We start from the raw sequence: 25,023 nt of genomic DNA on the forward strand, positions 1-25,023 counted from the left end.
CACTTTAGGGAACTCCCTTCCTGGGCCAGATGCTGGTACAGCATCTCCCTGCATGGCCCCTGGCAGACCACCCTCATGGGGTGTGGCAGCCTGGAGGAGTCTTGTCCTCCGGTGGGGAGGCCAGTCCTCACAGGGCTCCCATTCTCCACCCAGCACTAAGCCAGGGCCCCTGGAGTTGTCTCCGTGCACCAGGGCCACAGCTATGCCCTCCGCATGGAACGCCAGGTCCAAAATTCCCCTTTTTGCATGTGCCTTCAAATCGCACCTCTTCCAAGATGCCTTCTGCAATCACCCCAACTGGGGCACAGTGATCATCATTCTCTATCCTAGTAACTCCCTTATCTCGTCTGCCAACAGATTACATACTGAGTCAGTTTGGAGGGAAGAGGCTGAATTATCAAAGGCAAAACTCAATCCCTTCTCTTCCCTTAGATATAACACAGCTGACTTGCCATCTATTCTTGCAGTGGTCAGACCCTTCTAGTTCACCCATAATCAACAACTAGCACAGTATATGGAGTTTGGGGTCTTCAGATGTGAAAAAAAGGGCTCTCACCGATGGGCAGAGAAAGGTTTCTTTGAGACAGTTCACAGTGAGCTTGACTGGACTCCACAGAGTGCTTCTGGTCTGTGCATGCCTTCTTCTTTTTCTGTTTTCCTGACTTGTTTTTGTGTCCGAGGAACTTCAAGCATCATGCACTCACCAGGAAAATGAAACCTTTTTAAAGCACTACCTCTAACTTGACTTGAGAAATTAGTGCCAGATTTTCAGACTGGGCAGAAGGAAGATGTGAGCTCTTTGTTGCCAAGGGCTCTGCACTGTGGTGGTGAAACAGCGCACTCATCTGGGTACAAGGGGAGAGCAGTGAATGGCACCAAGTGCTGTGAGGATTGTGTTGGACCCATTAGCAAAAAGGCAGGAAGGGGTGAAGCAGCAGAAACAAAGAGCCCGTGGAGGTGTCGTGTTCCTCAGCGCTGTCTGGACCCTCAGAGTGCCTTGAGACTGACCTCTGCGACCCTGGCACCTGCTGGGGAGTGAGGGAAGTCCACAGAGCCTCTGCCCATTGGAAAAATAATTCACATTAGTGAACATGACCTTCCTTTACAAATAACTCTACAAGTAAGTGTAGAGGATGCAGTGTCCCAGGAAAGAAAGTCCAGCACATGCGGGAGCTCTGTAACAGAAGGCAGCCAGCGAGGAGTCTGCTTCTGGACTCAGGCAGGAGCACACGGAGGGTTTATGTAACTGAGAAGGTGTCTGTACTCCCACACCTATTCAAACCTTCCCTACTGGCCTGTATCACTTACTTCTTCTGGGCAGGATCTGGGTCAGGTCTGCAAGCACTGGTTGGTCCAACACTAAAAGAGGTCTCATGCTCTCAGGGGGAAGACCCATGTGCCTGGAGAGGCCAGCTTAGTAGTAAACACTGCCCGCTCCTCATTCTGATAGGTGACACTCTGAAAAAACTACTTGCAAAAAACCCTCAATTACTTATTACATATACTTTTACTCTTCCCTCAGAAAACACCCGACGGAATGAAATGCAGACACAGCAAATAAATTCAGATGTTTTATTCAGTAAAGCACATATGCACACATTTCAAACATGGAAAATTAATCTGGGAGTGAATGCCATAACAGATCAGCTACTGACCATCATGCAGCAAGAGAAGTGAAGTGGATCCGCTGGCCCTCGTAACCCCACAGTGCCTGCAGGAGGGTTGAAAAACCAGGATGTTGAATCCCTAGACTGCCAAAGAAAATGCAACAGAAACAGCAGGTTCCTAATGATGAGAAAAACTTACAAATAGAATCAAAACTGATTCAAGTCATACAGTGAAAGGACCAAAGGAAAAAGGAAAGAGATCAATATGATCTGAAACAACCACTTTAAGAGTAAGTTGCTGACCTTTTATTGGACCTCCAGTCCAAGATGCCTGAGGACGAGCCAGTGCTCCTGTGCGGGGTCACCCTGAATGGCAAATGGGCCTGCCTGTGACACTCTTCTAACCTTGAGGGCCCCCAGCAAGGCCCTGCAGAGAACCAGGCCTTGTCTGCAAGTGCCCCCACTGCACCAGGTCCCCTGGACTTCCTGAGATCCAGTGGAAGTCTCTTCAGTTACTAGGCCTCCTACACAGCCAGGCACACAGCCTCCCCTCTGCCCAGCCTTCCTTTATACACCTGGTTAACTCTGGTTTTCCACAAGATCTTTTGAGAATTACCTTCTAGGGTAAATGCTAGACTTTAAAGTGTGTGTCCTGGCCTCGTGACAAGCCATACTGTCCAGGCATTTTTGGCACTTCCTTTCCTCACATCTAACAGCATCCTTCCTCCCCTGGCTATATAGTCCAGCCACTCCCTGTAATTAAAATAAGGGTAATTAATATTAGCAATAAGCTGGATTGAATAAACCAGTGAAATTGACTTCCCCCACCTTTCTCCTTTTATATTACTCTGCAAGTTATAAATCTATCCCTAGAACTCCATTAATTTCATCAATTCAGTAGCAGCTTAACCTAAAATCTGTTGACCTTAATGATACTGATATTTGTAAAGTCCAAACCAAAAGGCTCTTTCTCCATCTTATTTCTTAAGAGCTCCAAAGTCCCCAAACAGTAAACTAAATTAACAGGTTAGCCATGCATCATGGAAGCAACTCATGTCATACAAATAAAGGGATAGGCAGGTATGATTATTATCCTTAAAATGAACTGAAAGGAAAAAACATACTAACATATCAAGTTACTACAGTGATTATTTTAACAATTGTTAGTAAAAGCCCACAACTGTTTTCCATTCAAGAACACTTCGGATAAAATGTTCTCGGCCAATCTATATTTCAGACTGCAGGGCCGATTCCTGATGTCCACGGTTTCACCTGCCCTTCTGCTATAGCACTGCTTGCAAGAACATAGAAGTCATTAATTACAATGAGGCAAAGAGCTATCAAGAAAAACAGTAAGAATACAAGTAACAAAAAAGGACTAGAAAAGATAACACACTTTTTTTTTTTTTTTAATGGAGATGGATTAAAAGGAAAAAAAGGGTAAAGGAACTGGATCATCATCATGTTATAACAAAGAAAAATGCTTTGGGTTTTCCTGATAAATGGCAAATCAGAACTGCTTTCATTCAAATTTCACAGGCATCATTTTCATGTTACTTATCTACTAGTTGCCATTTTCCTTCTGAGGATATGTTAACTGCACAGAAATGAATGTTAAAAAAAAATTAAAAAAATAAAGGAAGAAAGAAAAACCACTCCCTCTTCAAAGAAAACAAGAAATCCTTTCACAACTATTAGACCAAATCATCATGCTCTCTTTCCAGAGTGTCATCTGCATTCCAGGACACAGGACAGAATGAGCTCTACTCTAAAGACATTTACTTAATTTTTAAGCCCTTTTGAGTGAGGAAGCCGCTTTAACTTTTATAACAGAGGGAAGGGACAACCAAGGAGAAAAGGACAGTGGAACTTTCTGTGCCAACTCAACTCCACAAGACCAGGTTCCTCACTACCCCTGTGGAAAATGAAACTTAGATCATTACCATGTAGGTGACTTTTAAATATTGAACTTTTTACTCAAGATTTTGAAAGCACAAGTCTGTCTTAACTAGAGTAGTATTAAAATGTGACTATTTTTTTCCAAAGGAAAAAAAGAAAACTTAGAAAGATACGTATGTCTCCTTGCAAGCAAAACAGAGAAAAAGGGATTATTGTTATTACTATGATTATTAAGCCACAGACACGTAAAATCCACAAAACGGATTGGTGGCTTGGGAAATGCAGTATCATGTCAAAGGTGCAGACTGTTTCGAACCAAAGCAAACCTCAACCCCACCAGCAATGAACTGCCCCCGAGATCTTGGTCAAGACAGCATGGACTTCTCTGAGGCAGGTATCAGGCATCGTCGCTGGCGCTAGGCGGATCATCCCGCCAAGTCCACAGGGGAGGCTGCAGGGTTTGGACTGCGCCCAGTGTGAAGCACGTGCATCATTGAACCAATTTCTGAATAGGTTTTTATAAATATATACAAATCAGTTACAGGCACTTGAAATGTCTTTGGCTGGAATAACCCAACATTGCAAGAGAATATATTCACAGAGAGTCCAGGCCCAGGCTGGCATCAGCAGGCAATGCTTACGGTTTGCTCAGTCTCTCTCAGAAAACGGGCAGTTGTGGGATTAAGCATCAGCCAAAGCCACCTAGAAGAGAGCAAGACAAGCAATCAAGTCACACAACAGAGCCCAGGGAGCCACCCTGCAGCCATCTGTTTGGGATGGGAATTATTAAAGCACTGAGGGGAAAAAAATCTCATCTAGGAGGGAATGAACAGAAATTTAAAAGTTCCCTGCCTGCCCGGCCGGGTGTGGCTCAGCGGTTGAGCATCGACCTGGGGATCCAGGCGATCGGGGTTCGATTCCTGGTCAGGGCACATGCCCGGGTTGTGGGCTCGATCAATGACTCTCTCATCATTGATGTTTCTCTCTCTCTCTCTCTCCTTCTCCTTTCCTCTCTCTGAAATCAATAAAGATTTTAAAAAAAAAAAAAAGTTCCCTGCCAGAAGCAGCTGATCTAGTGGAATGACTGTGCTGAGACTGAGAGTTAACTGTTTTCAAACCCTGATCAGCATTCTGTGAGATGATTCTGAAGCTGATGGAAGCGGAGGGGAGGTAGCCCCTCAGGGGTAGCTGCTCTCCAATGGGGATCTGAGAGTGATTCACAGTCAGTATTTCTTACAGCTAAGGTTTGGGTTGAAAACCCAACACCATAATTTAGGCTGAGGGTAAACTACTTCTGATAAAAAGACAGAGGAAGTAATTTCTCTGGAAGAAAAGTGCCACTCAACAATCAATGCAGTAAGGACTAACTGAGACATTCTGTACACAGAGACCTCTAGCCAAATGCTGGGCCAGACCCTATCCAATGCTTACCTTCTCAGGACAAAATTCAGGACTGCTCTGACGCAATTTGCTGGGCCTGCCCTTGATAACCGCGTAGCAAAACATTGTTATCACCATCACGAAGAGGAAGTAACTGGTGTGCATGAGATGCAAATTTATTAATGAACGGTCATCCTGAAGAGAATAAACCAGAGACATCTGCACTGAGTTACTGAAATATTTTATGCTGGATTTCTGGAAACATTGTTCATAACCTCCAGATACGTCTCAACTTTAATTCTTAAACTGGAACAGAAGTTTCTCCTCTTGTCTTCTAAACTACCAGAGCTATATCTCAGCTCCTGAGGCCACTGCCCCGTCCTAAAGCAGTCCTCTGCCCTGGCTCCTACACCACCAGCGCCCTCAGCACTCCCTTCCCCACCCGGCCTCCTCCCGAGAGGGCGCCGGAGACCCAGAGCCTGCAGCCCCACCCTTCCTCCTGTCCTCTGCCTCTGGCTGACAGCCCAAGCCTATGTTCCTAAGCCCTTGTCCCTCCCCCACCAGGAAGGCCTCCACATCACTTTTCCCCAGAGGCAGCTTCCTTCTCCTTCTGCCCTTCCCCGCTTTTACAAGTCCCTGCCTAAAGACTGCTATTGACCTCCCACATGCAATCAATCACCAGGCGCTGGCAGTTGCTGCAAGATCCCCGCCATGCTTCCATTCCTTTTCCTTTCCACATCTCTAGGCCTCACAACACCCACCTTAGGCTTCCTCCCATTTACACAAATCAGCTGGGCAGATCAGCCTAACACACTGCTTTACAAATCCCCCCTGTAGCCCCAACACAGGTGGTAGTTGCCTCCTCTGAGGAAAAAATCTAAATGCCTCAAGCGAGGCACGAAGGGCTTTCTGGAACCTGGCCCCTGCCCACCACGCAACGTGACCTCCACTGCTCACTCCTGCAGGATCCTGGCCTACCAACTTCTACAACTTGATAAAAAGGGGTTTAAGGAAAGAGAAAAGGGCCAGGCAAAAAGGAAAGAAATCCACCTAACATATACTGACAGGAAGAAGAGGGCATTTATAAAAAAAAAAAAACAGTGCAGCCTATAAAAGTGAGCCCAAATGTAAGCAGAAGCCAGAAGCTAAAGTAGCCTGTTACCCACTAGTCTAGATTACAGCGTCTTTCTCCCCTTCCCTCCTTGAGAAACAGCTTATTCAGCTCTCAATATCTATCCAAAAACTTGTCTCCTATCTACTCTTACCTCTCTGAATTCCGAACCACTTCTCACGTATACTGACACTCACCAAATATGCTCCTGTGAGTGGCTGTGTGCATGAATAAGACTGTATACAAGCATCTCCTGTAACCCCTATGGATCAGGCACACAACAGCTGCACAATAAACAACTGCCACTGAGCAAGCACAAAACAAAGAACAGGAGCAGTTTTCTTAACCAAAAGGGTAGCATGTCTTTCCAAGTCTCCACCACTCTACCTAGTCTTTTAACTCAGCTGGAAATCTAAAGCAGCAGGGCTAAGCTAACCCAAGCATGTAAACACGACCTACTCTAACAGTTCCTGGACACGCACACAAACACACATGATTTTTCTCACTTACATCTGGAACAATAACTGTAAGCTTGGGATTTAAAGCGTGATAGACTTTCCCAATGGCCCCCTTGTAACACCAGAACGGATTGTAATCTTGAGCATATTTTGTGTTGGCATCTCTGGCAGTCGTGAAGATCTTGTACCAGAGCGTGGCGTTGCTGTATGTGTCCGGAACACAGTGCGGTGGCTGTCTGCAGGGGAAGACCGGGAAAGAAAGATATGCTTGGGGCCTGAGACATTTACCATGTCTTCCGCACAGCCCCTAGCCCAAGACTGCCCACAGCAAATCGGGTGGAAAGGAGATATAGAAGACATAGATGTTTCTTCAAGATAAATACCATGCTTTTAGTTCAGGGACCTTTTTTTAAAAATCTAATAAGCATATAATAGAGTAAGAAACAGGCATTCAACATTTAATAGTTTAGGTGTTAGAGTTTTGCCTTCGGATTTCAACTCATGGTCCTCGCGCATATGATGTGTCCAAAGAAGAATCTGCTCCTTTTAAACCAATTTTCTCAAACTGTCTCGATTCTTAGTCACAACAGGAAGTTTGACAAAGAAACTTCAGCAGCAGATATTACAGCTGATAGCAAGTTTAACTTATCTGATCTTGTCCTACAAACCTCCAAATGTCTAAAATAGATAAATACCGGACTAATTATTCTTACTGAAAAAGGATTCACCATAGGATTTTTAAATAGGCTACATCTTGCGTATTTCATGTATTTATAGATCATTATCTCCTTCACAGAAAAAGGAGAGGCAAAAAAAAAACCCCGTAGAGGCAAAGCAGTAATACTGATGGCTGCTCAAAACAGATGAAGCTAAGTTCCAGAAGCAATGACTGTTTTATGGAGGATAAGGTTTGATTTATGCTCTCAACTTAAAAAAAATAACTCTTTCTGGATAATGGACATGAACAAAACCTTTATCTTTTGGGAGTCTTAACTATGGGTCATTCTGGCCACGGGACCCACTCTTGCTTCTACCAACAGGAGAGGCAGCCTAAGAACAGGCAACAACTACCAACCTTGCTGAGGAACTAACTCTCTGCTATTTACATGCAGAAGTGCTCCTTCAGAATTCCACACTGAACTTAACTCCTTCGTTCCAGGTAAAGGGGTGCCATGCGAGTCATCCTGAGGATCTGCTGCTGACGCAGCCCAGTCACATTCACGGTCAGTGGAGCTTCTCACACACACCCATGGGTTCAGGAAACCACTTACACAGTGACGGGGAACACACCAGGGTTGGCTGTGAGGGTCATGCAGGCTGTGAACACCACCTGCTCACAGTGACCATGAAGGGCACAGTCGTCCGAGCTCCAAGCTGCTGGCAGGGTAAAGGTAATGTTTATCTCTTCGTGGGCTTCCCTGCCTATGGAAGAGAAAGTGGGTGGGGGTTTTTCTTTTTCTGGTAAAGCAAGACAAGAATCCATATTTATTATTCTCTGGAATTTGAATGAATCCTAAAATCAAACCCACCCAGAACTCCTACCCCTGTGGGATTTCAGCAACACCAGTTCTGAGCCAGACTCTAATGCCTGCTCACCTGGCAGGGCCACCAAAAGGCAAGTAGAGAGGAACTACTTTCAGCCAGGCCTGGAGGCGCCAAGCAAGAGCCCAGGCAGTGCCCCAGTTGGAAAGCTGGGGGCTGGGTAAGTTATTATCACCACTGTTTTAGCATTCGCACAGTATCTTTCCATTTTCAAAACTGCTTTTCTATTTACTACTTCACTTAAAATGTACCACCATCCCATGACATGACCAAAGAACTGTCACTGCTCCCCTTTTACATATGAGCATACTGAGGATCAGAGGGTCTAACAGACTTAAATAAGGTGAAGGGACCAGTAAGTGACGAAGCTTAAATGAAAACCAAGGTACTCAAACACCAGAGCAGAAGAGAAAGGTCTATTCGCAACACGTAAAACCCAGAAGTTGCCCTCATCTTACCTCCATGGAAGCAGCTCTTCCACTACTCTCTTACCTTGTCCTGAATCACTTACAGTCTGTCATGGGTTTGCTACCGGTGAAAAGGCAGTGCTCAATGTTTTATAAGGGTTCCCTTTTATTATTATTTAACAAGCACTTATATAGCATTTGCTTTGTGCCAAGAACTACTGTAAGTGCTTGACAAATATTAACTCATGTGCCCTGGCTGGTGTGGCTCAGGGGTCAGTGTATTAGCTTGTGCACCCAAGAGTCGCCGGTTCAGGTCCCAGTCAAGGGGATATACTTGGGTTGCAGGTTCTATCCCCGGCCCTGGTCAGGGCATGTGTGGGAGGCAACCAATGGATGTATCTCTCTCACATCGATGTTTCTCTCTCTCTCTCTCTCTCTCTCTCTCTCACCTTCCCTCCCTCCCACTCTCTCTAAAAAGCAATGGAAAAAATACTCTCAGGTGAGGATTAACAAAAAAAAGTATTAACTCATGTTATCCTTGACTCTTCCATAATCCCAAAATGCCAAAGGGAAGAGACCAGATCTTAGGCTGATGCTAGTTCATTCCAGCAGCTAGCACAGTGCTGAGCTACTTGTAGACATTCAAAAGTTTGTAGACTAACAGCAATATTTATAGTATATACTGCCAACACCAACATGATAGACCAGAATAGATTTTTTTGTGTTTGTAAATATTAAGACCAGAAATAAGCCTTATAGTTTCTTCCCAGTTTCTCATTCTTATAGGCTTTTTATTGAGAGCCTACTATGTACCAAGCACTTTATTAAGTAAAGAGGTAGTAGAAATGGTTCCTTCTTGACTTCATTTAGTTCAAACTCAACAAAGGGGAGACACATGCAAAAATCAAAAAGTCTAATGAGTAAAACCATATACTGCTAGTACTCTGTTCTCCAACAGTTGTTGCTTGAGAAAGTCTAAAAGGAAACCGGCTAACAGCCACATACCTGAAAGTCCAATCTGATGCCCTAAAATGGTCGAGTACAGATGGGTGACATTGCGAGAGTAACCTCCAAAAGGTTTGAGCGGGTCCAGGGTGAGGGTGATTGCAACTGAGATGTTAACCGGGCCTGAATCCTCCAGCGCCTGTGGGGACTGGGTGGACACTCTGGCCTGCCCACTGGTCATTGTGCTTTCCGGAGTTGTGGTGTCATTTGTGAGATGTTTTAACGTTTCATTCTCTGATACACACAAGTCCAAATCATTAAACCGCAGCAGAAATGTATTCCAGTCCTCCAGTAAAATGAAACAGAGAGAAAGAATTGTGAGCAATCTGAAAGGGCGGCCACTGCAGTCATATAGCCAATGAGCCTTAAGGAGGCACCACACAGAGGGGACGCCACACTTCAGAGTCAATCATTTTCAGTAACAGTGACAATGAAGTCATCAGTCTCTTGCACTGGCATAATAGTGCAGTTTTCCAAACCACTCTCATATTCATAACCTAAAATACGAACTCTTTGTTGGCATGAGATATTAAATAAGCTGTGGGATTAAGTCAACTTATTCAAGAAAATATGTAAGAAAATAAAGTGTATTATACTTACAGAAAATTAGCCTCATAATCAAACATGAAAAGACAGCTTGAACAAAAGTAGTAAAACATTAAAAGTATTAACCCAAACTCATTTAGCAGTAGCTATTGTTTTTTAAAAAAATAAGGCTGCCTCAAAATAATTCTGCAAAAGATCAATTCTATACACCTTGTTTTCTCTCTCAAGAATGTGAAAAGCAGTAAATACCAATACTAGTGGGAATTTTTCCTTCTCGTCATGGACTTTGGATGCCACCTTAGAACAGGAACAATTTCCAAAGAGAGGGGAAAAAAGATGCTTTCAGACTTCTCTTAATACCTACACCTTGCATTAATAGTTTAAATCACAGGCAGTTTTAAAAACACAGACCGCTTATTATGTCATGGTTAAACTGACACCAACACAGTGAAGTACTCACCAGGATTTATTTTAATTTTAGCAGAAACAGCAACAACAAACCTAACCGAGGCTATGCCATTCTCCCAGGCAACATTCATCCACAAAAAGTTGCCAAATATGAAGACAAACCAAGTTACACTTCCAATTACACTTACACTAGCTTTAATTAAATGCCATTTGAACAATGCCCAAGCAGTCAAGTGAGTCTATCTCTATAGCATCAGTAAATCAGTATATGGCATTTAGTAAGATTGCAACTGGATGTATCAAATTACATTTTCCCTAACACCTACAAACTCAGTAGACCATTGGAGAACTTAAGGGCGGAAAATGAACATTCTAGTGTCATCCCTTCAATATTCCAGACACGAGGAAACCAAGTCTCAGAGCAAATTATGGACTCCTCAATTCTACAGTTGAAGACAGAATCAGAATTAAGTTTTCTGACTCACAGCTCCAAACTTTTCCCATGTACCTAGGATCCTCGTTTGAAAATAAAATCACTAAATTAATCATACCAAAGTTCCACAGCATCTGGCAATGCTTTCCTACAGAGCTCCAGTCCATTTTGAACAGTCTGCCAAAGCCAATGTCAGGCCCCATTTTGATTTAAAGGCTAATTTTTCAGGCTACATCTTAACCACTGGCCTTGGCCGAGTGCTCAACATAGACTTGTGCTCTGAGGGAAAGTAATGCCAGGATGCAGCAGAGCTTTGGTTGTGACTAGAATGTTCACTTCATACGTAATGCGGGTACACCCTGTTTGCACAACCTTTAAAAATTCAGGCAGGGTTAGGGATGGGGGGAAATTAGCCAGCCAATGGTCTCGTGTAAGAAACTCTTTGAAAGGGTTTCATGGTGGAATACTGACCTTTCTCACTGGGATAAAAAAGTTACAACCAAAGAAAAGGGTGTGAAGAGCCCAAAGGGGTTATTTCCCTTGAGAAGGTCCAGCCAGCCTGAGAAAACTTAAAATATACTATACCTCTGCCATTTCCGGTGACTTAATCTCCTTGATTTTGAAGAAATAGCCCAAGGTCAGGAAAGCTATTGCCATGGCGCTTACACTAATCATAAAGACCACCAGGGGAGGCCGACTGCTGATGTACAGCTTCAGGTTCTCCAGGGGGTTGATGTTGAACATTATTCTGAACAGCTCCACCTGAAAGGAATTAATCAGAAGAGACATGGACTGACTTGCCAAAAGAAAACCTACGATTCTCACGTTTCCCTTTCATGGTGTTGGGGGGTGAGGAGGTCACTCATTACTGAACTTGAGAAATATCTCATCATAAATCTTCAAATGACTAGCAAGGAAAAAACCACTAATTGTTAACTCATCACTTCCAAATGGTAAGATCATGAAAGATATGCATTCCCTTTCAGTTTAATCTTCTACTTATTCTATAAAGAACATTTCTTACTTCCATGTTACTTAAGGAAATGTCTAAGTAGGTCACTAATACGACACAAATACGTGCCAACACATACAAAGCTAAATTGAAGATGCTCTGATTTTCTACCACTGAAAGCTGAATACTATCTACTCAATATTCTATCCTGTTCACTGCCATACTCATGGCCATTCCAGCACCAGTCACAGAGAGGCTCTCAATAAATACTGAATTTTATTACTCCCCTGGTTAAAACCCTCCTAAGGCTTTCCACTGGACCTAAGATGAGGTCAGTGACAGCTCCCTGTCATGACCCACTGGGTTTCATAATCCAGAAGCACCACCAACCTCAATGACTGCACCTCTACCAACTTCCCCCTCTCCCTCAATGGCTCTGGGCACACTGGCTTTGCTACTCTTCAGGATCAGCTTTTCAATTTCTGCTAGGAGGTTAGTTGGGACTTTGTTGTTGTTTTTTTAAATCCTCACCTGAGGATATTTTTTTCCATTGTTTTCAGAGAGAGTGGAAGGAGGGCGGAGGGAGGGAGGGAGGGAGAGGGAGGGAGACAGACAGACAGACACACTGATGGGTTGCCTCCCACATGCACCCCGAACAGGATTGAGGCTGCAACCAAGGTATGTGCCGTTGGCTGGAATGGAACCCGCAGGCCAGCGCTCTAACCACTGAGCCAAACCAGCTAGGGCTCTGCAGAGGCTTCTGAGTTTGATTAGTCCCCTTCATTTATTTTTGCCTTTACTTCCCTTGCCTGGAGTCAAATTCATAGAATGTTCTCTAATACCACGGTCCATAAGTTGAGGACCTATGTTTTCTTCTATGTAATTTATTGTTTCAGATCTTATATTTAGGTCCTTGATCCATTTTGAATTAATTTTTGTACATGGGGACAAACTGTAATCTAGTTTCATTCTTTTGCCTGTGGCTTTCCAATTTTCCCAGCACCATTTATTGAAGAGGCTTTCTTTTCTCCATTGTGTGTCTTTGGCTCCTTTGTCACAAATTATTTCCCCATATACATGTGGTTTTATTTCTGGGCTCTCAATTCAATTCATTGTTCTGTGTGTATGTTTGTATAGTACCAATTCTCGGGTTTGCAGATAATGTGCTCTGCAACCTGACACCACGAGCTAAGGGAGATGAGCTCTGGGAGGTTAAGGGGCAGCCAGGCTTCATGGCTTGTTTCTCTGCCTGAAATGTCCAGCACCAGAAAACCTCAGCCGCACCTTTGTGCTGTTTCCCTACTCAGGTCACTGACACTCCTGTGGGTATGCCTAATGAATCTCTTTGCTCCTCCCAGCTGAAGGGAGTGCCAGCCACAGCTTGGTTGCCACCCTCACCCCCCAAAGAACTCCAGCTGCGTCTGTGGGCTGTGGCTTGTCACAGTGTTTCTCCCTTCTCACCTCCCTGGTTCACTCCCACTTACCCACTTTTAGATGTTTCAATGCACAGATCTCTCAGGTGTGTTTGTGCACTGAGCAGGGAATCCTTTGTTAAGTTATAGCTGTTCAAATTGTTGAAACTTCAAAAGGAGAGACCAAAGGGATTTCTCATGCTACCATTCACCTGACGTCACCATCAAATACATTTTAAAAAGCAGATTTCATTCCCACAAATGTCCAGGCAAAGAAATAATTCATCAAGCACAATGAATAGCGAAGGTAACAAAATAACTGAGAAATAAAAAATCTCCAGAAAATAAATTTAAAGACATGGAAGGCTATTATTTAAATGACAACGAACTGAAGATTGCAGTTCTGAAAAAAACTCAACTAGATACAAGAAAACTCAGAGATAATATCAAGGAACAAAAGGAATACTTCACCAGAGAGACTGAATCTATAAAACAGAACCAAAAATAAATTCCTCAGCTAAAGACATCAATAAATGAGATGATGAATGAACAAGCAAGCTTAGGATATAGAGCAGACCAGACAGAGGAAAGAATTCATAACACAGAAGATGGAAACCTAGAAATGACTCAGGTGGAAGAAAAAGAACCAAAGATCAATCAATCAATCAATCAATCAATGAGAACTATCTGACTGTTAGAAAGAGCAGTATAAGAATAATGGGCATACTTCACAGAAAAGAGCAGGAGGAGGGAACAGAGAGCCTATTCAAATAAATAATTGACAAGAACTTTCCAAACTTATAGAACAAACTGGATCTTTGAATCCAAGAAGCTAACAGAACACCAAATTATATCAATCCTCCAAGGCACATTATATTAAAACTATAAAAAAAAACAAACAACAAAGAAAGAATTCTCAAGGCACCCAGGGAAAAGAAGATGGTAACCTATAAAGGAAACTTCATTAGATTATTATGATTTTTCAGCAGAAACCCTACAAGCTAATAGAGAGTGGAATCAAATGTTCATATTATTGAGAGAAATCACCAGCCAATAATAACATATCCTACAAAGTAGCGCTTTAGATATGAGGGTGAAATAAAGGCTTTTCCAGACATAAACGCTAAGGGAATTTACTATAAGACCTGCATTACAACAAATGCTAAAAGGTGTTCTTCTGCCCAAAACAAAAGACAAAAGGATACCAAACTATGTGTAGCATGACTAACAGACAGAAGCAGGAAACTGTACCCTTGTTAAGAACACGGTATTAAACACTTAAATATAACAAAGTTTAAAGGAGGTAAAAACTTTAAGGAAAAAAGAAGACAACAGCTACTGCAATTTAGAAATGAACTTGCAACATAAAAAGATAATTTGCGACAACAAAAACATAAAAGGGGAGGAGAAAAAGGACTAAACTGCACAGGAGAATGGAGATAAGATACAATCAGAAGAAAAAATATTACTATGTACATACAACTTTCTTTTGTATAAACCTAATGGTAACCACAAACAAAAATCTAGCCCTAGCTGGTGTGGCTCAATTGGTTAGACGTCATCCTGTGCACCTCTCTCCCTCTCCCTTCTTCTCTCTCTAAAAATCAACAAAAAATCTTAAAAAAGAAAAAAAAAACACCTAGAACTGAGACAAAACATAAAAAGAAAAGAAATGGAGAAAAAAGTCACAGAATACCACCAAACTGAAATGACGTAACTAAAATAACAAACAGAAACACAAGGGAAAACAAACAATGTAGACACACACAGAGCTGCCAGAAAACAAAAGATAAAATGGCTATAGGAAATCTTCATATATCAATAATCTCCCTAAGCATAAATGGACTAAACTCACCCATTAAAAAGCACAAAGCAGCAGGATGGAATACCTTTATCCGAAGAAAGGGAACTTTAGTTCCCAGCAAGGAGTGGGTCCGGCTGGCCGAATTTAAATGCTGAAGGAATTTAAATGCCGTCTTTTAAAGGTTAAATACTCAGAAACCTAAGCATATACGTTCTTTTTTACAGGCAAAAGGAAAGAAACCATTATTTGTACAGTTGATCCTGGAAAATATATGGAGTTTGTATGATGCTGTCTTTTAAATGCCGTCTTTTAAAGGTTAAAAAACAAAACCCAACTATATGCTGCCTTCAAAATACACATCTCAGCTGCAAGGACAAACATAGATTCAAAGTAAATGGGAGGAAAATGACACTCCAAGCAAATGGCATTCAGAGTAAAGCAAGTGTAGCCAACTTATATCTGATAAAATAGATTTCAAGATAAAAAAAAAGTAATAGGAGACAAAGATGGGTATTTTACAATGATAAAGAGAACAATAGATCAAGAACACATAACACACAGCCCAGCCAGTGTGGCTCAGCAGTTGAGCATCAACCCATGAACCAGGAGGTCACAGGTTCAGTTCCCAGTCAGGGCACATACCCCAGGTTGCAGGCTTCATCCCCAGTAGGGGGCATGCAGGAGGAAGCCGATCAATGACTCTCATCACAGATGTTTCTAGCTCTCTCCCTCTCCCTTCTTCTCTCTGAAATCAATAAAGGCATATTAAAAAAAAACAAAAAACAAAAACAAACCAGCCCGGCGGGGCATGGCTCAGCGGTTGACCAGCAACCTAGGATCCAGGCGATAGGGGTTCGATTCCTGGTCAGGGCATATGCCCAGGTTGCGGGCTCGATCCCCAGTCGGGGGCGTGCAGGAGGCAGCTGACCAATGACTGTCTCATCATTGATGTTTCTATCTCTCTCTCCCCGCCCTCTCCTTTCCTCTCTCTGAAATCAATATATATATATATATATTTTAAAAAGACACAACACTTATTAAGATATACACACCCAACCTGAGAGCACCAAAATACATAAAGCAACCACTAACAGAACTAAAGGAAGAAACTGACAAAAAACACCATTATATGACCTAAATACCCCACTGACAGCAATGGATAGATCATTCAAACAAAACAAAAAAATCAGTACGGAAATATTAGCCTTAAACAACACATCAGACCAAATGGGCATAATTGATATTTACAGAGCTTTTCATCCCAAAACATCAGAATATACATTCTTCTGAAATGCACACGGAACATTCTAAAAAACAGACCATTTGTTGGGCCACAAAACTAACCTCAACAAATTTAAGGTTAAAATCATAAGTATATTCTCTGACCACAATGCTTTGAAATTGGAAATCAACTGCAAAAAGCTAGAAAAAACACAAATATGTGGAGATTAAACAACATGCTACTAAACAATAACTGGGTCAAAGAAGAAATAAAAGCAGAGATCAAAAGATACCTAGAGACAAATGAGAGAATAGCAATACGACATATCAAAATTTTGGGGATACAGCAAAAGTAGTAATAAAAGGGAAGTTTATAGCATGACAGGCCTAACTCAAGAAACAAGAAAACTCTCAAATAAACAACCTAACATTTCACCTTAAAGAACTAGAAAAGGAACAAATGAAGCCCAAAATCAGTAGGAAAAAAATAAAAATAAAAATTAGAGTAGAATTAAACTTAGAGAATAGAAAAAGTCATGCAACAAAGAGCAAGTCCTTTAAAAAGATTAATAAAATTAACAAACCTCTAACTAGACTCACTAAGGAAAAAAAAAGACACAAAATCAAAAATAAAAGAGAAGTTACAACAAAAACCCAGAAATACAAAGAACTATACAAGACACTATGAAAGGCTCTATATACCACCAAATTCGATAACCTAGAAGACGTGGACAAGTTCTTAGAAATATATAATCTTCCTAGACTGAACCATGAACTGGAAAATCTAAAGAGACTGATCAACAGTAAGAAAAATAAACCAGTCATCAAAAGCCTCCCAGAAAGCAAAATTCCAAGACCATATGGCTTCATAGTGAATTCTACCAAACATTCAAAGAAAATTTAATACCTATGCGTCCCAAACTTTTCCAAATAATTGAAGAGGCAATACTTCCTAATCCATTTTAGGAGGCCAACATAACCCTGACGCCAAAACCTGGCAAGGACAACACACACACACACAAAAGTCCTAAACAAAACACTATCAAATTGAATACAAGATACATTAAAGAGATAATACATCAAGACCAAGTGGGGTTCATTCCAGGGACACGAAGATGGCATGATGCAGCATATGCCCAGGTCAACGTGTTGCACCATATTGACAAAATAAAGGATAAAAATCACACGATCATATCAACAGATGCAGAAAAAGCATTTGACAAGATGCAACAGCCATTTATAATTAAAACACTCAATAAACTGGGTATAGAAGGAAAGCACCTGAACATACTAAAGGCTGTAAATGACAAAGCCTCAGTTAATATCACACTCCATGGCAAAAAAACTGAAAGCTTTTCCTCTAAGATCAGGAGCAGGGCAAGGGTGCCCGCTTGCATCGTTGTTATTCAACACGGTACTGGAAGTCCTAGCCAGAGCAAACAACCAAGAGAACTTTTTTAAAAGGCATCTAAATTGGGAATGAAGAAGTAAAACTCACTTTTTGCAGATGACACGATTCTTTATATAGAAAACAAAAAAAAAACTCCACCAAAAAAACTATTAGAAACAATAAACAAATACAGTAAAGTTGCAGAATACAAAATCAATGTACAAAAATCCATTGCTTTCCTATAGACTAACAATAAAATTTCGGAAAAATAAATGAAAAAACAATTCCATTTGCAATTGCAACAAAAAGAATAAAATATCTAGGAATGAACAAAGGATGTGAAAGACCCATATACTGAAAACTACAAAACACTGTTGAGAGAAACTGAAAAATACACAAAGAAATGGAAAGATACTATGTTCGTAAATTGGAAGAATCCACATAATGAAAATGGCCATATTACCTAAAGCAATATACAAATTTAATGCAACCCCCATCTAAATCCCAACAGCATTTCTCAAAGATATAGATCAAAAAATCATAAAATTTGCATGGGACCACAAAAGACCCCAAATAGCCAACACAATCCTGAGAAAAACAGCAAAGCCAGAGGCATCACAATCTCTGACTTCACATTATACTACAAAGCTACAATAATCAAAACATTATGGTATTGGCAGAAAGACAGACACACAGACCAATGGAACAGAATTGAGGGGCCAGAAATAAACCCACATTTACATGGACAACTACTTTTTGAAAAAGGAGCCTCAAGTAATACAATGAAGAAAGCCACTTCAATACACGGTGCAGGGAAAATTCCAAAGCCACACACAAGAGAATGAAACTAGACTACAATTTGACACCATACACAAAAATTAACTCAAAATGGGTCAAAGGCCTAAATATAAGACCTGAAACAATAAAATTCACAGACGAATCACAGGTACTAAAACTTATGAACCTTTGTCTCAGAGGATTTTATGAATTTGGCACCAAAGGCAAGGGAAGTAAAAACAAAAGTAAGTGACTGGTGGTATAAATGTACAATTTAGTCATAAAAGCCATTTGCAACAACAAAAATGGCCCTTGATGGGATTTTGAGAAGTCAAAAAAAAGTCAGACAATGACAAATATCATATCTCACTTATATGTGATATCTAAAACAAAAATAAACCCCCTCTCCCAAAGCAAAATAAGTTCATAGATACAGAGAATAGATTGGTGGTAGTGGGGGGTGGGGGTGGGCAGGGGTGCAGAAATGGGTGAAGGGAATCAAAGGTACCAACTTCCAGTTATAAAGTAAGTCATGGGGATGTCATGTGACTATACTTAATAATACTATATTGCATAATTGAAAGTTACTAAGAGAGTTTGACTTATAAGAAAAAAAATTATGTATGGTGACAGATGTTAACTACACTTATTGTGGTGATCACTGTACAATATATACAAATACCAAATCATTATGAGGTACACCTGAAACTAATATAATGCATGTCAGTTATATCTTGAGGGAAAAGGCTAAGGTTGAGGTGAGGTCCTGAGACTAGTCATGATGTTCCAGAGCAATTACAAGGCATCCTGTTTCAACGGCTTCAAAGGTTTCTTCAACAATGTTGGTAAGAGAAACAAACAGCATCTCTGTGAAGTGAACTAAATGTCATTAACAACACTCAGAAAATGGCTAAAGAGTTTGCCATTTATCACTTGGTTGTAACCACAGTGGCAGAGCTGTGCTCCTTAAAACTAAACACAGGCACTGAAATAGCTCACAGACAGCAAATTTAATTTCCTGATTGTTAGTTAATACCAAACAGGATTACAATCATCATCTTTTTCATTGTCCTTAAAATAAGTTAGGCACTGATTTATGTAACTGGTTGACTAAAAGAACAAGACAAACTCATCAAACGAAAACAATTCTTTAGAACACAGAAACCTGCCAAAAGCCAAACTGGGTAGCCTATGCTCTTCTGTCATAGAAGAGCATTTAACCCTTAACCGACAGCCTCTATCAATATTTCTAGACACCTAACTCCCCATCTAATCCGAGTGCTGTTCCACCAACTGCCTTAGCTTTTTCATTTTTCCAGCTAATTCTGAATGAAAAAAATCATGTGTCAAGCTTGGTAAATATTCAGAGATGGGTGGGTTATGATCCCCCTGGTCCTTCAAGGTCCACCTCAAAAGTCACTTCTTTTATGAAGCCTAATAGTTGGTAACTCCATACCAACCAAGTCCTGTCCCATTCTTTGGCCTGTTTCTTTAAGTTCTTCGCGGGCAGAAACTATATTTGTACTTAGGTCTGCCTCTCTTCCCTGCAGCAGCTGCAGCTAGAGCCCAAACAGAGAAGGTGCGCTCAACGGGCACTTGGTGATCTCAGGACCCATAAGTGGATGGCAGCTCTGATTCCAGTCCACCTCAGTTAGGCCACAGAAATTCTTCCTACACCTTTACTAAGACGTCAACACACTGCCTCCTTACTTCTAGACAGTAATCCGCTCGGAGTCATGAAGAATGTATCTTAGTTGCACAACAGGTCTATTTCCTTTCAGAATCCTTAGCTGAAATGAGGAAGCAGGAAGGTGCCCGTAACACTGGAGCACTGGGGGAGCATTCATCTACAGATGCGATGCAAATGCTCGGAACCCAAGCTCATCAAAAAGAATGCTACAGAGACAAACCAATTTATCAAATATTCATCACCAACCCTGCAGTTTTTCCTCCTCCTACCTCCCATAGCGGCTCACCTGTGAGGCAGGAAAAGTAGCAGTTCAGAGGAAAGTAGCAGTTTAGGAGAAGCCACAATCTTTCCTGCCAGAACAGGCTGCACAGAAGCTCATCATTCATCACGCAGCCAGGGCTGTAATCTGCTAGTTGAGAACTAAACTACAGACATCTGATTCTTCAGAAAGGCCCCCTCACCAGCTGCCCACCGGTTATGGATATTCACACAATTCAAAACAGCGCAACAGCCTAGTTTTATTCCCGATGAATTAGTGCCTATTCCTGATGAATTAGAACTAAAGGTCTCCAGATTACCTTGAAGCCATTCCTTAATTGACTTTACGAAAAATATAAAGTGAAGGTAACAACCCACCCACCTCTGAATGTTTACCAAGCTTGACACATAAAATGCCACTACCTCACTTATAGTTTCTGCGTATACGCGGGTCGCCACCTCCCATCTTCTTTCTGAGGTGTATATAATCTGCAAACATAGAAGTAACGTAAACACTACCCGGAGTCAAACAATGGCAAACTACCAAAATGTTCCCCAGGCCAAATCCAAATAATCCAAGCCTCAGCTCCAAACGTGGGAAGTCCAGCCATCTCGAAGGCAGGCAGGGAACCGTGGCTCCCGGGATGCGGGCGGACAAGCCCCAGGGGCGGGGGACCAGGCCGAGGCACCGGCGCGGGGCGAACGCGGGAAGACCCCCACAGGCAGCTGGGGCGGCGGCTGCAGCCCCGAGAGGCGATGAAGAGCCCCGACCCTAGGCGCAGCCCCAGACAGCCCGGCGCCCTCCCGGCCCCGCGGTGCGCCCCGGCTGAGCCCAGACCCCGGCCCGCGAGCCCCGCTCACCCCGCCCCGGCTCACCCCGCCCCGGCGGGAAGCGGCGCGCGCCGGGCCCAGCCCGGCCAGCTGCTCGCCGGACGCCCGTGGCCGCTCGGAGCTCACTCGCGGCGGCGAGCGGCGGGCCCGGGGCCGCTCGGCACCATCCTCCCCGCCGCTCCGGGAGCAGCGTCCGGCTCCGCGGGGCCGACGCGAGGACCAGAAGCCAGCCCGGATCACGCAGCCGCGACACGGGCTAGTCGGAGCCCCGCAGCCGTGGTTTCCGGGTAGAAATTAAAAAAAAAAAAAAAAAAAAAAAAAAAAGCCACTGCCAACGGTGCCTTGACCTCCGACACCTGCCGGCCGACGGCGGCCGGGCCGGGCCAAGACTCCTCAGTTGCCGGCGGCGGAGACCACGCTCCCCGACTGGGCTATGTAGGGGGCTTGAGTGTGACTACGTGGGCTATGCGCCTGCGGGCGTGGAGTGCGTGACGTACGTTTGCGTAGCTGCGTGTGTCTGTGCTATTGCGCGAGGGTGCGTGCGTGGGGCACGGACGTGGCTCTCTCCGGGATGGGCGCACGAGTGTAGCGCGTTGGGCGTGATGGGCGGGAGCGTGGGGTGTGCGCCTGCGCGTCCGCGGGTCCTGCGCTCGGGTGTTGATCGCTGCTGGTGAAAGTACGGTTGGGCCAACGGCTTCGTCAGATCACCTGGCGTTACCCAGGAAGGTGGACGATAAACACCGTCCCTGGAGCATGCTTCAGCCTGGAGAGACACTCGCACGTCTGCACAAGTAGGTCTAATAATGTTTATGGCATCACTATCTGTGGTCACTAATAGTGGGATCCTCCTGTGGAATCAAATACCAAGGAGCAGGGAAAATTACTGAAAACGGCGGACACAACAGTGGGGCTCAACCTCAGGCCGTAAGGTGATGGGGAAGCAAGGCACGAAAGGACACGTCGCAGCATAATCCCGTTATATACAGTTCCCAGCCAGGCTCATCTAATCAAGTCTCGGGGCAGTGCGCGGGCGGTAGGACCGGCAAAAGGCCTGAGGAAAACGATGCACGAACGTCACGTTAAGTGTTAAGAGGGTGGGACGGGGGAGGAGCCCACAGGTTCCTTCAAATGTCATGGAAATGCTCATCTTAAGAAGGTTGACGGGGACGCAGTTACCGAGCTGTTATTGTTAATATTTTATGCATAACTTACAAATGCTTTGTATCTACTCAATAGTTGAATAAAAACTAAAAATGGGCAATGATTCATCGTTGAGCTAGGAAGTTGTTGAGTGTGCAGAGGATGGCCTATCCTGCCACAAAGGCAGCAGAAGTTGCTAAATATCTAAAAGAGGTCGAATCTAGGAGATGTTGTTGGGAGTCATTCATGAATCATGAAGGGGAACGATGGTTGACACCCCTCTCCCCCCCAAGATATATCTTTGAACAGAAGTATTAATAGCTCCCAGCTGACTTTCAGAGGAAGCTGCTTAACTTCTAGTAAGAAGTCATTAAACCAAAGACAAAACCGCCCTCAAGATCATACCCTGAATCTTAAAGTTGTTAAAAACAATTCAAATGATCGATGGAGGCTTTGACAAGCATGCCAATACAAGCAGTCAACAACAGCCAGTAGCCGAGGGTAGTTTTAAAGCATATTTACAGTTTGGTGAAAAGGGATTGAATTTAAACCTGGACTGTGACCAGGAAGAGCAACGTAGTGGGTCATTGTATCAGAAGAAATATATGACATCATTAGTTAGAAATACTGTGCTTCAAAGTTCAAGCAGAAAAACATTTTAACTCCAGTATTTTTGTACACAATGTAATTTTTTCTAAAAATCTATTAAATCAATGCCTTACACTCAATGAAATATTAGAATCAATAAATACTTGTTGGGATTTCCAGTCAGGATGGCAGAGTAGGTAAATTATGTGCTTGCTTCATCCTGTGACCACAGCTAAATTACAGAACAACAGCCATTGAGAACCACCAGAAGACTGGCTGAACAGAATTCCTATAAGCCTTGCTGTAAGCTTCTCACAACGCATCAATATTAGGTTAGATTTACCTTTTAATAGCAGTGTGTGTTGGCTCCCTCCTTCTCAGCAGCAATCTCACCTTCTTCCATATGTCAGTAATTTTAAACCGATCCTTTCCCTCTGCTGTGTACCATGAAAGCAACAAAAATTAATGGGAGCGGCTGTGTTCTAATAAAATTGTATTTACAAAAGCAGGTGGCGGTCCAGATTTGGCGGCAGGCCGTATTTTCCGGCGCCTGCTTTAGGCTGTGGGAAACTCAAGGAGATCCTGCTACATCTCAAGGTCAACTGGAAATTCATGGCTGCGTAGGAATGGACAAATCCTGTTAAAGGGTAAAACAAATATTGTAGCTTAAAGCTACAATTATGCTATAATCCTAGCCTCCTAATAACTGAGGATCTAACAGCCTCATCCCACTTAAAAGATCCTCTCTTCTCTTTCATCTTTTCTGTAATAATAACTTTTCAAACCTTATTATTTTCCTGAAGCCCCATTCTCTCCTTTTTCAGCTGTCTGTGTTGGGAAGAGCTGCTCTAAAGTGGTACTTAGAAGTGGGGACTCTGTTGGAATGTAAAACGGTGCAGACGCTATGAAAACGGTATGACGGTTCCTCGAAAAGTTAAAAATAGAACTACCCTATGATCCAGCAATCCCACTTCTGAGTATATACCCAAAAGAATAGATATCAGGACCTTGAAGAGATACCTGCACTCCTATGTTCACTGCACTACTATTAATAATAGCCAAGATGTGGAAACAATCTAAATGGCCGTTGACAGATGAGTGGACGCAGAAAAAGTGTAAACATGTAGTGGAATGCTACTCAGCCTTAAAAAAATAGGGAAATATGGGACAACATGGATGGACCTTAAGGATATTATGCTAAGTGAAATAAAGCAGACACAGGAAGGACAAATACAGCATGGTTCCACTTACATGAGGTATCTAAGATAGCCGAGTTCATAAAATCAAAAATTGCAATGGTAATTACCAGGGGGAAATGGGGAGTTATTAATCAGCAGGCACAACTCAGTTAAGCAAGATGAGTAAGCTCCGGAGATCTCCTGCACAGCACGGAACCTAGCCAACAATGTGTATTGTACACTTACAATTTTGTTAAGGGGATAAATTTCATGTTGTGTTCTTACACAATAAAAAGTAAAATAAATAAATAAGAGTGGGGGCCCTGGAACTAGACTGCCTGGGTTTGAACCCTGGCTCCCCAATTCACCTCTGTGACCCGAGGCGGGATACTCACATCTCTGTGCACCCGCTTTCTTTTCGTGCCTGAGGATAGTGTTAATATTCACCTGCAGGGTCCTTGAAAGGATTAAATGTGTTGTTCCAAGGGAAATACCTAGCACAGTGCCTAGCATGTATTAAGGACTAATTAATGCTACTTCTTATTCTTGCTGGACTAGGTTTGTTAGATGTATTAAAGAGGTAATACGTTTTAAATGCTCGCTTAGCACAGTACCTGGTCCGTAAGGGCTAAATACACGTAAGGTACTGTAATTATTCTACGGGGTGGCTATGCCTGCGTGAAGTGCCTTGTCACTTCCATTGTATCTTACACTCAACTATATCTTGAGCTACTTAACTTTTCACATTTTTATACCTTCCCATTTCTCCTGGGTTATAAATAAGCTAAAGGCCAATTCCAGGACCTGTGCCTTTTTGCAGTTCCTTCAACACCATTCTTTCTATGTTAGTCTGGGCTTGACATACATTTACAGCATAGAATTAATATGCTTTTAAAGGAGGAACATTCAGCAGACCACCTAGTCCAGGCCCCCACTGATTGGTTCATCCAAACATAAAAAAAAAACAGGGCTTTCAGAATTAGGCC

The 25,023-nt window shown here is 42.7% G+C and overlaps 1 protein-coding gene and 1 long non-coding RNA gene across 4 annotated transcripts in view; one reads left to right on the forward strand and one right to left on the reverse strand.

Moving 5' to 3' along the window:
* Positions 1-1,558: 1,558 nt before the first annotated feature.
* TMEM248 (transmembrane protein 248) lies at positions 1,559-21,222 on the reverse strand. 3 transcript variants are annotated; one of them, XM_087815620.1, is made up of 7 exons: positions 21,177-21,222; positions 11,382-11,558; positions 9,410-9,695; positions 7,727-7,877; positions 6,508-6,691; positions 4,938-5,081; positions 1,559-4,208 (listed from the first exon to the last, which is right to left on the reverse strand). In XM_087815620.1, exons 2-7 carry the CDS (start codon positions 11,538-11,540, stop codon positions 4,188-4,190), a joined length of 945 nt encoding a protein of 314 aa, XP_087671746.1. In that variant the 5' UTR covers positions 11,541-11,558; positions 21,177-21,222; the 3' UTR covers positions 1,559-4,187. The 3 variants fall into 3 exon arrangements, with proteins under 3 accessions (XP_087671746.1, XP_016080627.2, XP_087671745.1); XM_016225141.2 differs by lacking the exon at positions 21,177-21,222 and adding an exon at positions 20,845-20,921; XM_087815619.1 differs by lacking the exon at positions 21,177-21,222 and having other exon boundaries at positions 11,382-12,046.
* Positions 21,223-21,796: 574 nt separating this feature from the next.
* Positions 21,797-25,023, forward strand: part of LOC148093532 (uncharacterized) — a 36,029-nt gene continuing 32,802 nt past the window's right edge. The window contains exons 1-2 of the long non-coding RNA XR_015714268.1: positions 21,797-21,922; positions 23,366-23,506. This is a non-coding gene — a long non-coding RNA (uncharacterized LOC148093532). The remainder of the gene's footprint in view (positions 21,923-23,365; positions 23,507-25,023) is intronic.

Source organism: Miniopterus natalensis, chromosome 3 (genome assembly GCF_054644295.1).
Source record: "Miniopterus natalensis isolate mMinNat1 chromosome 3, mMinNat1.hap1, whole genome shotgun sequence".
NCBI lineage: Eukaryota > Metazoa > Chordata > Mammalia > Chiroptera > Miniopteridae > Miniopterus > Miniopterus natalensis.